Source organism: Lepidochelys kempii, chromosome 27 (genome assembly GCF_965140285.1).
Source record: "Lepidochelys kempii isolate rLepKem1 chromosome 27, rLepKem1.hap1, whole genome shotgun sequence".
NCBI lineage: Eukaryota > Metazoa > Chordata > Testudines > Cheloniidae > Lepidochelys > Lepidochelys kempii.
The window spans coordinates 4,313,821-4,329,357 of record NC_136406.1 but is presented as its reverse complement, the minus strand read 5'-3'; the positions used below and the strand labels follow the sequence as shown (position 1 = coordinate 4,329,357).

The 15,537-nt window shown below is 49.5% G+C and overlaps 1 protein-coding gene across 1 annotated transcript in view; it reads left to right on the top strand.

Annotated features, from left to right (window-relative positions):
• Positions 1-1,086: 1,086 nt before the first annotated feature.
• NMT1 (N-myristoyltransferase 1) overlaps positions 1,087-15,537 on the top strand; it is a 37,646-nt gene continuing 23,195 nt past the window's right edge. The window contains exon 1 of the mRNA XM_073326244.1: positions 1,087-1,273. Within this exon, the coding sequence (XP_073182345.1) occupies positions 1,146-1,273 (128 nt within the window). The 5' untranslated portion in view covers positions 1,087-1,145. The remainder of the gene's footprint in view (positions 1,274-15,537) is intronic.

The following is a 15,537-nucleotide window of genomic DNA, read 5'->3' as shown; positions in this document are numbered from 1 at the left end:
TGTCATCTGCTACCATTGAGAACAGTTTAGAGCCATCCTCTTTGGAACCCCCTTTCAGGTAGTTGAAAGCAGCTATCAAATCCCCCCTCATTCTTCTCTTCTGCAGGCTAAACAAACCCAGCTCCCTCAGCCTCTCCTCATAAGTCATGTGTTCCAGTCCCCTAATCATTTTTGTTGCCCTTCGCTGGACTCTCTCCAATTTATCCACATCCTTCTTGAAGTGTGGGGCCCAAAACTGGACACAGTACTCCAGATGAGGCCTCACCAATGTCGAATAGAGGGGAACGATCACGTCCCTCGATCTGCTCGCTATGCCCCTACTTATACATCCCAAAATGCCATTGGCCTTCTTGGCAACAAGGGCACACTGCTGACTCATATCCAGCTTCTCGTCCACTGTCACCCCTAGGTCCTTTTCCGCAGAACTGCTGCCTAGCCATTCGGTCCCTAGTCTGTAGCTGTGCATTGGGTTCTTCCGTCCCAAGTGCAGGACCCTGCACTTATTCTTATTGAACCTCATCAGATTTCTTTTGGCCCAATCCTCCAATTTGTCTAGGTCTTTCTGTATCCTATCCCTGCCCTCCAGCATATCTACCACTCCTCCCAGTTTAGTATCATCCGCAAATTTGCTGACAGTGCAATCCACACCATCCTCCAGATCATTTATGAAGATATTGAACAAAACCGGCCCCAGGACCAACCCTTGGGGCACTCCACTTGATACCGGCTGCCAACTAGACATGGAGCCATTGATCACTACCCGTTGAGCCCGACAATCTAGCCAGCTTTCTACCCACCTTATAGTGCATTCATCCAGCCCATACTTCCTTAACTTGCTGACAAGAATACTATGGGAGACGGTGTCAAAAGCTTTGCTAAAGTCAAGAAACAATACATCCACTGCTTTCCCTTCATCCACAGAACCAGTAATCTCATCATAGAATACATCCACTCATGTACAGACTGATCTACCGCGGCAGCCTCCTCCCAAAGGTTTATGGGAATTGTAGTCCCTGTCGCTTTAACGGGCTCTTCCGCGTTCATCTCATTGCAGACTACAAGTTCCAGCATGCTCCACGCGGCACCGCCCAATCGTGGCGCGCCTAGCTGTGGGGGCGCGGCAGCCGGCGAGGCCCCGTTTCAAGATGGCGGACGACAGTGAGACAGCAGTGAGGCGGCCGCCGTCGAGGCCCCAGCGATCGTCCTGGGAGGAGAATGATCACGAGCACTGCAGCGATTGCGAGAACGAGGAAGAGCACAGCTACAACCGGGGGTAAGAGGGGCCCCAGCGGCCCCACAGGGCGCAGCCGGCCAGCCCCATTGAGAGAGGCTGCGGCCGGGAGTGCGCCGAGTTCCGCCACTGGCGCCTCCTGATTGGCTGCAGGGTGGTATTCCACACTGTGAATGGCTAACGTCTTTGCCAGTCAAAAGGGGAGGGGCCCATGGGCTGCAGCGGCATGCCTCGCAAGCTGAGCAGGGTCAGGCCTGAGCAGGGCGTGGATGGGAGACTTCTGCTGGGCAGCCTCCAAGGAGCAGTGCCGTGTGGACCCGGAGTGGGAGTCGTCTGTGGCTAGGGAGCTGCTGGTGACGCTACTGCCCCAGTAGGAGGCTGGTGGTGTTGCCCCCTGCTGGTGCTTGGGTACTGCCACCATTCACTATGGTTCCTGGGAGAGGCACCTGCTGGAGGGCACAGGGAAGGGGGGTTGAGCATGGGAACCTTCACCACAGGAAAACACAGATAAAACATTCAGCTGGGGTCCTGAGCCGTCGTGGTCATTAATGATCCTGGGGTGCTTTGCACCGGAGTTAAACCTAGGGCTCTGGCCAGGTTTCAGCTGGGCAAAGTACATTTGTCCCCCCTGAATCCACCTGCAGTTTCGATCTGAGGTTTTAACTCCCAAACTGCTGCCATGTTTGCTGTGTACTTTTGCAGCTCCAGTGGTGGCTGAAGTGACTCCTGTGCACAGCAAGTACATATCATGTAATGTATATTATGTCAATATAAGTGAAAGGTTCCACATAAATGTAAGGTGCAGTGACTTGCATCTAATATAACTTGCCAGGTGCTTTGCATTCTGCATGCTGGAAGGTGTTAAAGAACCAATTCAAATATGTATTACTGTAAAGTGGTTACCGTGTAAAGCAGAAATTTTGTAAACAGCGAGAAATCAAAAGGATCAGGGGTTTTGCAAAATATGGATGTGTCTAGGGGCTGCAAAACCATCAGTGCTGTAAGAAAATAGATCATGTACAGCAAGAAAAGAGGGGATGGATCCATGCTGCAGACAAGACTCTGGTTGTAGGTGGATCCTGTCTTTGCAGTAAAGCAGGATGTTCCCAAACTGAGTAACTCCGTTTTGCTTACCTGGCACTAATCTTCAGAGGCATTCCTTCCTACTGCCCCAAACTGGTGTGGAAGGAAAAAGGGATAAAGGGAATTTGAACACAGACATCTTAGTTTTCTTAAGAATAGAGCAAGAGTCAGGCAAACTCTAATAACTCGAGACTTTAAGGGAGGGCCGAAGCGAGTGGGAAAACTGTAAGAGATGCTGTTTTGACCTTCTGTTAGATAAGAATGGAACGCAGACTGTAGCAGGAACTGCTGAGAAAAGTGAGATATCAGGAAGGAATATGTATAAACAAGACATGGCTGTTGATCATTATTGTATGCAACAAAAGGTATAAATGCTTGCCCTAATTGTTTATCTGGCAGAGACCTGCCTAGAAAGGGGGAATCCCTGTCCGTGCGCACTCTCCCCTTGCAATTGCGTGAGAATAAACTGTCTCTGACTTGTTGCAAACAACCTAAGAGTGAAGACTGCGTTTTTCTTCCACACTGGCAAGGGTACTTATTATCTGCACAGAGACTGACTCCTCAGTGTCCCTTTCCTGATATACCGGCTCCTCCTCTCTCCATGTTAGCAAGCATGTAGCACACCCCTTGGCTCTGTAGATGGAATAGGAATACTTCATTAAAGTTTCATTCCAAGGTTTTATTCTAGTACTTGGGCTGTTACACTGGAGTTAGTTAAGAAAGGCAGTGTCTTCGGAACCTGTATTTGGAACTTTAATTTTTTAGGCCCTGTGCACACGTACCTACAGTCATGGATTAAACAGGATTTTAGTGTGGTTTTCCTGATCAGTGTGAGCCAGGATTTTTTTTCCCCTCTGAAGTATGATGCTGACTAACTCCTTGGGCCTCATTTACTCACATAGATCAGGGAAACAAGGGTGAGGGTCTCATTTTGCTATTCTTGTCTAATCTATTGGGCTTTTGTAATGACCTGTTCTTTTAATGGAATATTTATGCTGGAGATTTTATCCTGCCTTTGCTATTTTGGTACCTAAATAACAGCTTGAGGAAGCCGGTTCATGGATAGAATCTTGCTGTTTTGCAGTTTCATATTGTGGATCTGTGTATGGAGTAGGGCAGGCTGGTTTTAACAGTCCTAGTGTGAAATGCAATTGTAGTGTCCCAGGTATAAGGCTGCTTATGGCACCCATGTTAGGGCTCTGTTCTCCACCATCTTCTTATTGCTGTCCATAGTAGGATACAGAAAACTTCAGTGATGTGGATAGCTTAAAGGGGAGACACCCCCTAACCCGCCATTAGAATCATAGAATATCAGGGTTGGAAGGGACCTCAGGAGGTCATCTAGTCCAACCCCCTGCTCAAAGCAGGACCAATCCCCAATTAAATCATTCCAGCCAGGGCTTTGTCAAGCCTGACCTTAAAAACTTCTAAGGAAGGAGATTCTTCCACCTCCCTAGGTAACGTATTCCAGTGTTTCACCACCCTCCTAGTAAAAAAGTTTTTTCTAATATCCAACTTAAACCTCCCCCACTGCAACTTGAGACCATTACTCCTTGTCCTGTCCTCTTCTACCACTGAGAATAGTCTAGAACCATCCTCTTTGGAACCCACTGTGTGTGCATTTTAGTTTACACACTGGAGCTGACAGTCACATGTATGATCACATTTTTCTAGCAGTTCCTGGCTTGTGCTGGGCAAATCTGAGCTTCAGTTGAGAGACTTTTTATGTTTTTCATATCCTTGACCCCATTAGGTAGTTGGTATACTATGAGCTGAAGAGCAGTCTCTCTTTGTCAGCAGCTTTTATTAGGCAATGTCACTTGTGAAGAAACCATAGCTAATAAAAGGTCAGACTGGAAACATTGAAGAAGCTTTCTTGTGTCGACACAGCCTTGCTGTAATATTTCATTTGCCTCATGGGTGGGGCACTGCATCTTAATTGAATAAGGTTAGCTCTGCTCTGGGCTTCCGTCTCTGACATGATTTGGTTTGTAAGAGCAGATCCAAGCAGAAATGAGAAGCAGGGTTTGATCACGACTGATGACTCTGCTTTGTGTTTCCTAATTATATTTCCCAGTCAAAATGAGTTTTAAACTCTCAGGTCCTGTATTCATTAGGGAAGAAAGTCTATTTCTAACCTAGTTTAGCATCCTAGTGTAGACAAGGCAAGTTATTGTTTAAACCCTCACATGGGGAAGCTATAATTACCTTGTCTTCCCTAGAATTAGCACATGACAGTTAAGAGATGAAGTCCTGGTCTACACCTAAAACTCAAGTCAATCTAGCTACATCTCTCAGGGCTGTGAAAAATTTTGCACCCCGAGTGCCATAGGTATTTCAGCCTGACCCCTGGGGTAGATGTGGCTAGGTGGACAGAAGGATTCTTCTGTGGACGTAGCTATTGGCTCTCAGAGCAGTGGATTAACGACATTGACAGCAAAACCCTTCCATTGATGTAAAACGTGTCTATGCTACAGCGGTAGTGTGGGCATAGTCTAACGAACGTCAAACATTTGCTGTGTGGAACAGACATCAGGGGTGTCCAGACTAGACTTCGCAAAGGTGTTTGGAAAGTTTTTAAAACTCGTTTCGACTGGCGATGAAGTTCGAAAGCAGAGTCCATAGATATATTGATAGTGAAGACATGCCTTGACGACTCACCCAAACACCCTTCCCCCACATTCAAAGGACCCTGAAAGAGAAAAGACCAAAGAGGAAGAAAATGAAAAATTCCAGAACCCCATCTGAGCGGTTTCATTGTTGGTGATGGATGTGCTCTGTGATTTCTCATGCTTGTATTAGACGAACATGCACACAATTCATTAATCTAGTTACTTGGGCTGCCCACAATTCATGCTATCAAACAACAAATTGGGGTGGAGAGAAGCATTTTGAAATTCAGCCTTAATATACCACCTGTCACGCAACTGTTTGCTAAGTGGACTTGCAAAACAATTTGAGGAGTTCTCTCTCTCTCCTCGGTGCCCCATTCCCTGTCAAAGGGCCTTTGTGTTTTTGCTACAAGACTGAAAAAGCCAGGTCTAACTTAATTATTAGCAATAGTGCTGACTGGTTTTTTAAGGGTAGGAAAGAGGGGAACTGGTTTATCAGTGCTGTAAAGTATCAAATGAGCCTGTTTCAGAGAGTCTGTGATAAGGCTGAATGGTTTACTTTTCTAGAGAGCGAGTGTAGTTTAATATTTTCTCTGATCACTGTTTAGTTTAAAAAAAAAAAAGTTCATAGAAATAAAACAAGTCCTATTCTTGATTGTGCTCTCACCTATAGGAAGCCTGTAAACCGTTGTAGCCTTGGTCATTGGCACTATTGTGCTGTGTGCCAGTCGACTGCCGCTCTCCGTACCTGAAATGGCTGCATTTCGGTGGTGTCTCTTGTCAGTATCGGTCAAGAAGTATTTTGACATTATTTGGGTTGTAGAGTGGTCCAAAAGTGGAGGCTGTAGCAGGAACACAGTGGTGATGTTCTTCTCGAGAGACTTTGGATTCACACCTGACATGGGTCACACGGTGCTCTCCCACGTGGGCATCAGTGCACAATGTAGAATCCCCGCCCGCAGCCGCACAGTGAGCAGCTGTTGTGGGCGTTGCTGCTGTCCCTGTGGGGAAGGGGAAGCTTGCACTACTGCCTTGTGCTGTCTGTACAGGCTGGACCACAACTGGTTGGGATGCCTGGGTGGTATAAATGCAGCAGGGGAGGGTGACGGACGGGGGCTTCTCTGGGTGGTCTGTTTAGAAATGTTGGTGCAGCTTCTCTAATTTTGTAAGTCATCCCCTTCTCTGGCACCATGAAGGGATGTGCTCTGTAAATCCCCCATCAGAGGAACTCCATGGAGTTTAGTTTCTGAATGGTATAGAGCCGTGTATCTCAACCTTTTCGACACCAGAGCCCAGCTTGCTGCCTTCCTAAATGGTGTCAGGGAAGATCTCAGGGACCAGCCCTTGAGAAACACTGGTGTAGAGCACAGTAACACTTAGTGCTGTATTTACATTCTCTTGCTTTCTGCCCCACAACATGTAATTTGCCATCTGGACAGCCTCTTAAAAATATCATTCAGCCTTCCTTCTCACAGCCCTCTGGACTCTAATGAGATTACCTGTGTAAGTATCAGGCCTGATTAGCAGTGGGCTTGCCCAGAAGATTTTCAAGCATCTAAATACGGGACAGAAAATGATCTCACTGACTGACCGTTGTTTGGGATCTTTTTGACCAGGGAGCTGAGCTCTGCAGTGGGGAGTTTATGTAGGTCCTTCAGTCTGGTATGTGAGCATCTACAACTACATTTCCAGCTTTTTGGGTGGGGGGGCAGTGTTGAAGGAGAACTGAAAGACTGTGGTGCCATTTTCTTTCCTTTATTCTCTGGATTTTTTCTCTTTCACTTTTTGAGTAACAAAACTCCTGCGACTTTGGTTTGCATTTCAGGTTATGTTTAGAAAAGTGACTATAAAAAAAATAACTCCTTGTTACCCAGTGTGTCTCTTCCATCTGTGTCTGAGTCACACCTGATGCCTTAACTGATGCAAAGTATTTCTCCTGGTAGGAGCTGATAAAATCAAGGGAAAACAAGCTGGAGTCTGCTCTACTTCATCAGAAGTGTCAGCTAAGCTTTGACTGTTTCTGAGGCAGCCAGGACTCCGCAAACCCAGGTTGAGTTGGCAGTTTGAAAGATTCTCTCCCCACCACGCACTCTTGAAAACGAAGGGTGTTAGATCTGAAGTCACAAGGGGAATAAACGTGGAGTTTCATGATGTTACTGTCCTGACTGTATAACCAGGGATTTCAGTGATGGTGCATTTCTAGATCTTGGTTGCATTTGGCATTTCAGTCAGTTTTCAGTTAAGGTTGATTATGCTGTTTGCAGTGAATGCCTCCACATCCAGGTAAAATCTAGCCTGGAACCTGCCTGGATAGTTCACTTAAATAGTATATCATGCTTTGTTTGAATGTCAGTTCCAAGGTGGAGATTTTAGCTCCTTTCCCCCTCCCTGCCATACGTGCGAGATGCTATCCATCGCAAACGGTGGGAGGGAGGGGTGAGCCAGCTCTTTCATCATGCAGCCTTTCCTGCACTTCCCATTGCCTAGAATATGCAATAACCAGATCAATTTCCAGGCAGAGAGCTTAAAAGCCTGGATGGGAGTGAATTCAATTCATTGCGAGGAGCGATGGCTTCTGCTTAGATCCTCTGGGCAATTTGGAAAGTTACGAGAAATGTCCTGCACTAATATGATAACAATGGGTGTCCGACCCACCCCATCTGGCAGAGTCTCGGGGATTCAAAGAAATGGAACCCTGTGAGCACTGTTCGGAAGATCCCATTGCTTCAGACAGAAACTCAGTAAGGGCAGATTTGCCCCATGGCTAACCTGGAACTATTCTAGCCCATTGGAGTGCGTTCAGGGAGGGAGCTCTCAAGAAGCTGCAGGTGTACTGTGGTACCACAGGAAAGCAGGCACTCTTTGTGCTGTTACACCAGCGACCTCCAGCTGCATTGGCACTGAACTGGCCTTTGGCACCAGTCTGCTGCCTGGAGATCGTCTGAGTGTGGGCATGAAGGGCCTTGTCCGTATGCGTGGCGAGCACATGGTTCTGAAGATGTTAAATGTTGCTCATGTAGACAAGGCCGATGCTTGTTCTCCAGCACCAAAGTGGAGAAAGAAGAGCCTTGGGGTTTTACATAGCAAAGGAAAGAAAACAGACGAAATTCTGAGACAGATTGGGATTCCTGTTTGATAGTCATGCTTCCCCTTGGCCTACAAGCCCTGTGATCTTAATCAGTTTTGCCCTTAATTATCAAGGCTGCAGTGTGAAGGTCCTAAACGTCTTGAAGGTCTCATCTGCTAAGTAGGGCGATTATACCTTTGAACACCAGTGGAGACATTTCTGTCATCCAGGAGCTTGCATTGCCCCCTAGTGCAGGTAGCCTCCCTGGGCCACAGTAAGTATCCACCTAGAAATGGCAGGTCTCTAGTTATTCCCCCTTGGTGTCTTCCGTATCGCAGCTGCTCCATTTGCAGATCAGGACAGGATTCTTCTAACTGCTTCCCCTCAAAAACCCAGCCTGGCAGCCAGAAAAATCAAGCTATTTTGTTTCTGCTTCATACGTCTCTGCCAGCCACCACCAGCAATAAGCATTGCAGAGTCTGCACTCGCCCAGTAGTTTGATTCATGAGACAGATTGGAGCTCAGCCTGCTCTTCCACACAGGCGCTGATGGGAAATAAGCAGAGATGCACACAGAGTAGGTCTGGGCAGGAGCAAGGAGCTGCTTTAGAGGCTCTGGGGTAGAACATCACTCTGAGGCTTAATCTACGCTTAAAATGTAGATTGACATAGTATCGTCCCTCAGAAGAATCCAACACCGATGAAGTGAGCAGTAGCTCGTGAAAGCTTATGCGCAAATAAATTTGTTAGTCTCTAAGGTGCCACAAGTCCTCCTTTTCTTTTAACCCCGAGCACACTAGCTTTGGTGGCCTCACCCCTGGCGTAGATGGGAGGTGATGTTCCTACACAGACAGAAAAAGCCCTTTGTCGCTGTACTAAGCTACAGGGTTACATCCGCATAATACAGCGCCTCAGCCGTGCGCCTGGAGTCCCCGTAGTACAGACAAGGTCCAAGACCTGCGTGGTTTATAGTAAATGTGGGTGAATCAAGTGACCTTTACTAGTCCTGCACTATATAATAAAAGGTGACTCCTTACTGCTCTGTTTGAACATGCATTCAAACATCCTTTGGGGCAAATACACCAAGGCCTGTGAACAGAGCTGTCATTTGAATTCTCTGTGGGCAGGTTGGGGGGAAATTCACTGCGTGCGTTTTAAAATAACTTTTTTAATCGGGCATAAACTGCAGCTGTGCCCCTCTCTGGCTGGGATCGCCTCAGGGCTTGCCCAATAAGCAGAGACATGCTGACTGGGTAGGAGAACTCCAAGGAATATTTTAACTGCTGTAGGAAGTGATGTTGGTTACTTTCCTCTTAGTCAGCACCGCAGCACTGCCCCAGAACACCGCGCGCGTCTTGTGTTTCTGGAGGTGCCATCTGGCAGATGAGACCTGTACTACGCAGCATTTATAGGTCCAAAGTGTCTCACCAGTGAGGCAGGTGAACTACATTCCCATTGTACCGATGGCGAAACTGAGGCACGGGGAGGTGAAGTGACTTGCCCAATATCACCCAGCAAGCAATGGCAGAGCTGGGAATAGAGTTCAGGACTGTGGCTTTTCAGTCCCCTGTTTAAACCTCCAGATCAAAACTCCCCTGAACTTGGGCTCCTCTCACTGGGGGGTTATTAAAGGTACCAATGAATGATTTTACCCCCTGTGTCTTGGCAAACTGTCTGTGCGCTCGTTCTGTCTCCTCTAACTGCTGCTGTGTTGTCTGGATGGTTTTGAGCTATTAAGGGCAGTTCCACTGTGCGAAGTGACCGTACAGTCAGTCTGGTGGGTGGGGTCCACTTTTTGTCTGAATGATTTCTGCATAAAATGTGATGTTTGCAAAGGAAAAGATCTTCCCCTCCCCCCCCAGCCTAGCAACCTGCTTTCAAACCTGCCAAGCTGTTCAGAAAATAAATTACAAAGAGCCTCCGGCTTGGGCTTTGAGAGACCATCAGGAGCAGAGATCCTGGAGGCGAAGTTAGGTGTAACTGAGTAGGAATCTTTCCCAGGCAAATGCCCTTAATTTCGGCAGACTCGAGGCTTTCACTAGGGAGCTGCTTTTTGGCTGTGAAGACGTGGCCCAGACGCACACTGCTGCAGCACGGTCTTCCCAAGGCTGCTGGGTTCCAGTGCGGCGGCTGCGGCTATGCAGGAGCCTTGCCTTGCTGCGGTCCTGACAGCGGATTAGTCTTGTCAGGTTTCGCTGCTGCTATTGGAAACCCTGTGGGCAGCAGTGAAACCAAGAGGAGTCAGGTCAGTTTCACTCGGGAGAGAGTCTGAATACAGCTGGGTGCTGTATTTACTTGAGTGTACTTTCAACCCACTCTCCTATTTTAAAAATGTAACTTACTGCATCTCTCCAGCTTCCGTTAAACCTTCTCCTGCATGGCTTCCAGTGTCTCAGCCAGTCTGTTTTTCCTTTCCCTCCGTTCTCTGCCCTGCTCCGTCCACTTGTCTCTTCTAGCAGGTCAGCTCCTCGGTTCACCCCAGTCCTGTGCTGAGCTGCGTACAGGTGGATCTGCGTGCCTGCACGGCCCTGTTGTCAGCGTGGCCCGTGCGGGGGCAGGCGTCTGTCTGATGCGGAATCACAGTCTTAGCCTGAGAGCAGTGACCACTCATGGCTCTAAGTTCAGTGACTCAGTGAGCATCCACAAGGGTGCTATAAAATGATGGTGTCAGTTTTTCCATCTTTCCCACCCCAGCCACCACTCAGCTCTTTGCCCCATGCACAGAACTTGTAAAATTTACCAGCCCTAATAGCCAGAGGCCTGAAGAGAGCTGTACTGTCAGGAGCAACGCACAGGGCAGAAGCCAGGCTCTTGAAAAGAAGGGTGGCTGCATGGTTTGGCCCTAGCCTGGGACTCAAAAGACCTGGGTTCACTTTCTGCTCTGCCATAGACTCCCTGCGTGACCTTGGACAGACAGTCAGCCTCTCTGCCTTACAGTAGGGACAGAAGCACTGCACGACCCGTAGGCTTGCGAGGGACTCCCAAGTCTATGGCAGTGGGAGCCAGAGAAGTATCTACGAGAGCTGCGGGTGGCAGCCCAGCGGCTGGGAGGTGATGTTCCTACACAGACTGGGTGGCAGCCCAGTGCTGTGCCATCGTTGGTAGGGAAGGGAAGGACAGGAAAAGGAGCACGCTCCTTGGCCCCAGAGCCCCCTGGTTGCTGGGAGGATGGTGGGGGCTTCTGCTGATCATCGTTTCCCTCCGTCCCCGATTTTCATTCTGCTGGCCCAGTGAATAGCTCCAGGGCCGCCCACCACCGTTTCACCTCCTGGCTGAGCAGAGCCAGGTGTGACGCTCGGCGTGCTGGTGTCTGTCTCTTGAACACTGTCTCTGATCAATTCCAAAGTGTCGGGAATGTTCTAGGCACCAGGGTACAAAACCCTATTGATTCTGATGCAAATCGGGGGACCCGTGAAGCCCCTGGCATCTGATTAGTAGACCAGCCTCACTCAACTCTGGAACTCACTGTAAATCAAAGACTGGTTGATGGCAGCCATTAGCACCTTCCAGCATAACACCACCCCTATCTCAGCTCTGCCTTTCCTCCTCCCTTTCCTTCCTTGACACCCTGAATGACTCGGGGCTTATCTCCGTATTGAGTTCTTCAGCTATTCCGGAACAACTTCCTGTAATGGACACTCTAACCTACAGAGTGCCCCTGGAATGGAATGGGAGGGGAGAATGGGGTGGCACACAAACCCCCTGGCACTGGGAAAACGGGTGACGCACAGCCCCTGGCATGCGGGGAGAACCGAGGATCCTACTATGGGGGGGAAGGAGGGATGGGAGGTACCCAGAGCCTTTGAAATGGGGGACATGCAGAGCTCCTGCTGTGGAGGTAGGGTGGAGGTGCAGGGAGTCCCTGGTGGCACGCAGGGGGTGTGTGGAGGGATGCCAGGAGCCCTGGTGAGTGCAGTGAGTTTGGCTACAGCAGCTAGGAAGTGTTTAAATTCTAGTTTTTACCCTGGCTAGTGAGCTTAGTTCTCCAGCTAGAAAGTGCCAGTACGTTTTCCAGGCCCCGATATTATGTTGTTGTTTGTTCTTCGTTAATTCTCCATTCCTGTAATTGGCAGCGTAACCGTTAGATACACTTACGGTGTCCGACTCTGCAAGGTGCTGAGTGCCTGGGGTTTCCGCGGCAGACCCGGGAGCTGAGGGTAGTTCATAGACATGGCCCCTCAGTTCACAGTCCTGTCTAAGGTCCTGTAACTCAGGGCTTGGTTGGTTTCAGAGTAACAGTCATGTTAGTCTGTATTCGCAAAAAGAAAAGGAGTACTTGTGGCACCTTAGAGACTAACCAATTTATTTGAGCATGAGCTTTCGTGAGCTACAGCTCACTTCATCGGATGCATGCCGTGGAAACTGTAGCAGACTTTATATATACACAGAGAATATGAAAAAATACCTCCTCCCACCCCACTGTCCAGCTGGTAATAGCTTATCTAAAGTGATCACCAGGCGGGCCATTTCCAGCACCAATCCAGGTTTTCTCACCCTCCACCCCCCCACCCCCCACAGATTCACTCTCCTGCTGGTGATAGCCCATCCAAAGTGACAACTCTTTACACAATGTGCATGATAATAAAGTTGGGCCATTTCCTGCACAAATCCAGGTTCTCTCACCCCCTCACCCCCCTCCCAAAAACCAGACACACAAACTCACTATCCTGCTGGTAATAGCTCATCCAAAGTGACCATTCTCCCTATAATGTGCATAATTAAGGTGGGCCATTTCCAGCACAAATCCAGGTTTTCTCACATCCCCCCCACCCCCATACACACACAAACTCACTTTCCTGCTGGTAAAACCCCTTCAAAACTGACCACTCTCCAAGTTAAACCAGAACATCTGGGGGGGGGGGGGGTAGGAAAAAACAAGAGGAAATAGGCTACCTTGCATAATGACTTAGCCACTCCCAGTCTCTATTTAAGCCTAAATTAATAGTATCCAATTTGCAAATGAATTCCAATTCAGCAGTTTCTCGCTGGAGTCTGGATTTGAAGTTTTTTTGTTTTAAGATAGCGACCTTCATGACTGTGATTGCGTGACCAATTGGTTACACTTACATTTTATAGCACTCTAACTTGCTGGCTCAGGGGTGTGAAAAATCACAACCTCCTTCCCCCCTCTCCCCCCTCCCGCGCGCGCAGCAAGTCAGAGTGCTATAAAGCGCTAGTGTAAACAGGCTCCGAGCGCTGGGAGCTAATCCCCTCATGGAGGTGGAGTACCAGGAGCGCTGGGAGAGCTCTCTCCCAGCGTTCGCACGCGACCACACTCGCATTTCAAAGCGCTGCTGCGGGAGCGCTTTGAAGTTTCCAGTGTAGCCATGCCCAGAATTTCTCCTTGTGTAGGTCTTGCCCAGTGCAGATAATAGCCAGTTTGTGAAGGATGCAGCTCTTGGCTGACACCCAAAGAAATGCTCTGTATTCTGGGGTCTGCAAACCAACTGACCTGTGAGCTCAGCAGGGGTCTGGGTGCAGGTCTGGGGCTGGAGGGCGGATCGGCTGCTGGCTGAGTGTGCGGTTGAGGTGCCTCTTCTCTCCACTTGCTGCAAAACATCCCCTTTCTGGCTTCCTCCGGGGTCTCCTGCTGCTTGCTCTGAGCGGCAGCTGGCTAGGCCTGTGCTGGTCAAATTCTGGCGCCTGGGCAGCCTAGCTGTGCTATGCGATTGGGTTATATTGTGTCTTACTGTCCGAAGGGGTGTCAGTTGCCAGGGGCTGGGTCGGCTGGTTCCACTGGGACAGTAAAGCATTTCAAGAGGAGCTGTTGGGCATGTGTCACCTGACTTATGAGGAGCAAAAGACTTCTTGCTCTCTCCTCACCTCGTGTGAAGGGCCCTACCAAATTCACAGGTCATTTTGATCAATTTCACGGTCATAGGATTTTGAAAATCATGAATTTCATGATTTCAGATATTTAAATCTGAATTTTCATGGTGTTGTAACTGTAGGAGTCTTGACCCAAAAGGGGGTTGGGGGGGTCACAAGGTTATTGTAAGAGGGTCGTGGCCACCCTTATTTCTGTGCCGTGAGTGGCGGCTGCGGGCTGGGAGCCCAGCTCTGAAGGCAGAGTCTCCACTAACAACAGTGCGGAAGTCAGGGTGGCCTGGTGTGGGATTGCCCCCTTCCTTCTGGGCCGCTGCCTTCGCAGCTGGGCCCCTGGCCAGCAGCCACCACTCTCCAGCCTCTCGGCTCTGCGGGCAGGAGCACAGAGGTCAGGGTGGCATGGCATGGCATGACATTGCCACCCTTATTTCTGTTCTGCTGCTGGCAGGGTGCTGCCTTCAGACCTGGGCGTCCACTTAGCAACCGCGGCTCTCTGACCACCCAGTTCTCAAGCCAGAGCAGAAGTAAGGGTGGCAATATCGCAACCCCCCCCCCACTATCCTTGCGACCCCCTTGTGACCTCCTTTTGGGTCAGGACCCCCACTTTCAGAAACCCTGGTCTGCACCATGTAATCTGTATAGTACAGGGTAAAAGCACACAAAAGACGCATTTTTTTCTGCCGTGAATTTGGTAGGGCACTACTCATTTGCCTCCTGTAGCCCTTGTGTTCAGGGTCCCTTTGGTAGAACGTCCTCCCGTCCCAGGACTGCTAACCTCCTGTCTGGCCTCCCTGGCTGCCCTGACCGCTGCTCAGCTCCCGGGGCATCGGGATGTTTTGGGGAAGGGCTGGTGATCTGCCTCCAAGGGTTACCGCAGAAAGGTGTGACTCTCAAATTGGCTACTCCATTCTCTGCTCCTTCTCTCTGCCCCTGCTAGTTGGTGTTACATATGCTCTGCACAGGGCAGGACGTCGTTCCTTCTCTCTGTGTTTTGTTCAGATCCTGCAGGTTAGTCCCTGTGGTTTTGAGGAGCAGCTGAGGGTTAATGTGGTTTTCAGGTGCGGTGGCTGAAGGTCAATGCTGAAGTTGTGGGTTCGAGTCTCATGCAATCTTGCTGAAAGGCCAGCTCCAGTTCACCCAGCTGTAAAACGGGCACCTAATCCTTCAGGTCAGGGCACTCAAAGGCCCTCGGGTGTGATGCTGGCCGCTCCCTTGGGTACTGTTTGCTATGAAACTGAAGTGCCTTAGCCACATCAGCCCGATGAGCCATGGCTTGGGGAGCTCTGACGTTTAAGGAGGAGTGTGGAGATTGGCTTGTGTCTCGGAATTCTTAGTTACCAGCATTCCCTGTGCCGCTGGTCTCCTGGGCACCTACTGATTGCTCTGTGCGTGGGTGGGAATGCCTCTGAACCCCCCACACAAGCTCTGCCACTGGTATGGATGTACCAATACAGAGTATGGGCCAGATTCGTTAACTTCCCCAAACTGGTAAGATCAAGCAAGAAGAACAGAAAATTCCCTCTGTGGTGGGGCAGTTCACAGATTGTCTCCGCTGCGTTCGCGTACATTTCGGTCTCTGAACCCCAACCCCCGCCAATACAGCGGAGCTCCTCGGGGGCCATGTAGGGTGTACAGCCCAGGAGAGAGCATGGCAGAGCCCGGGGCAGAACATCCTCAGGGGAGGCAGCTCCCAGAGGAATCTAGATGAATCCAGAGTCT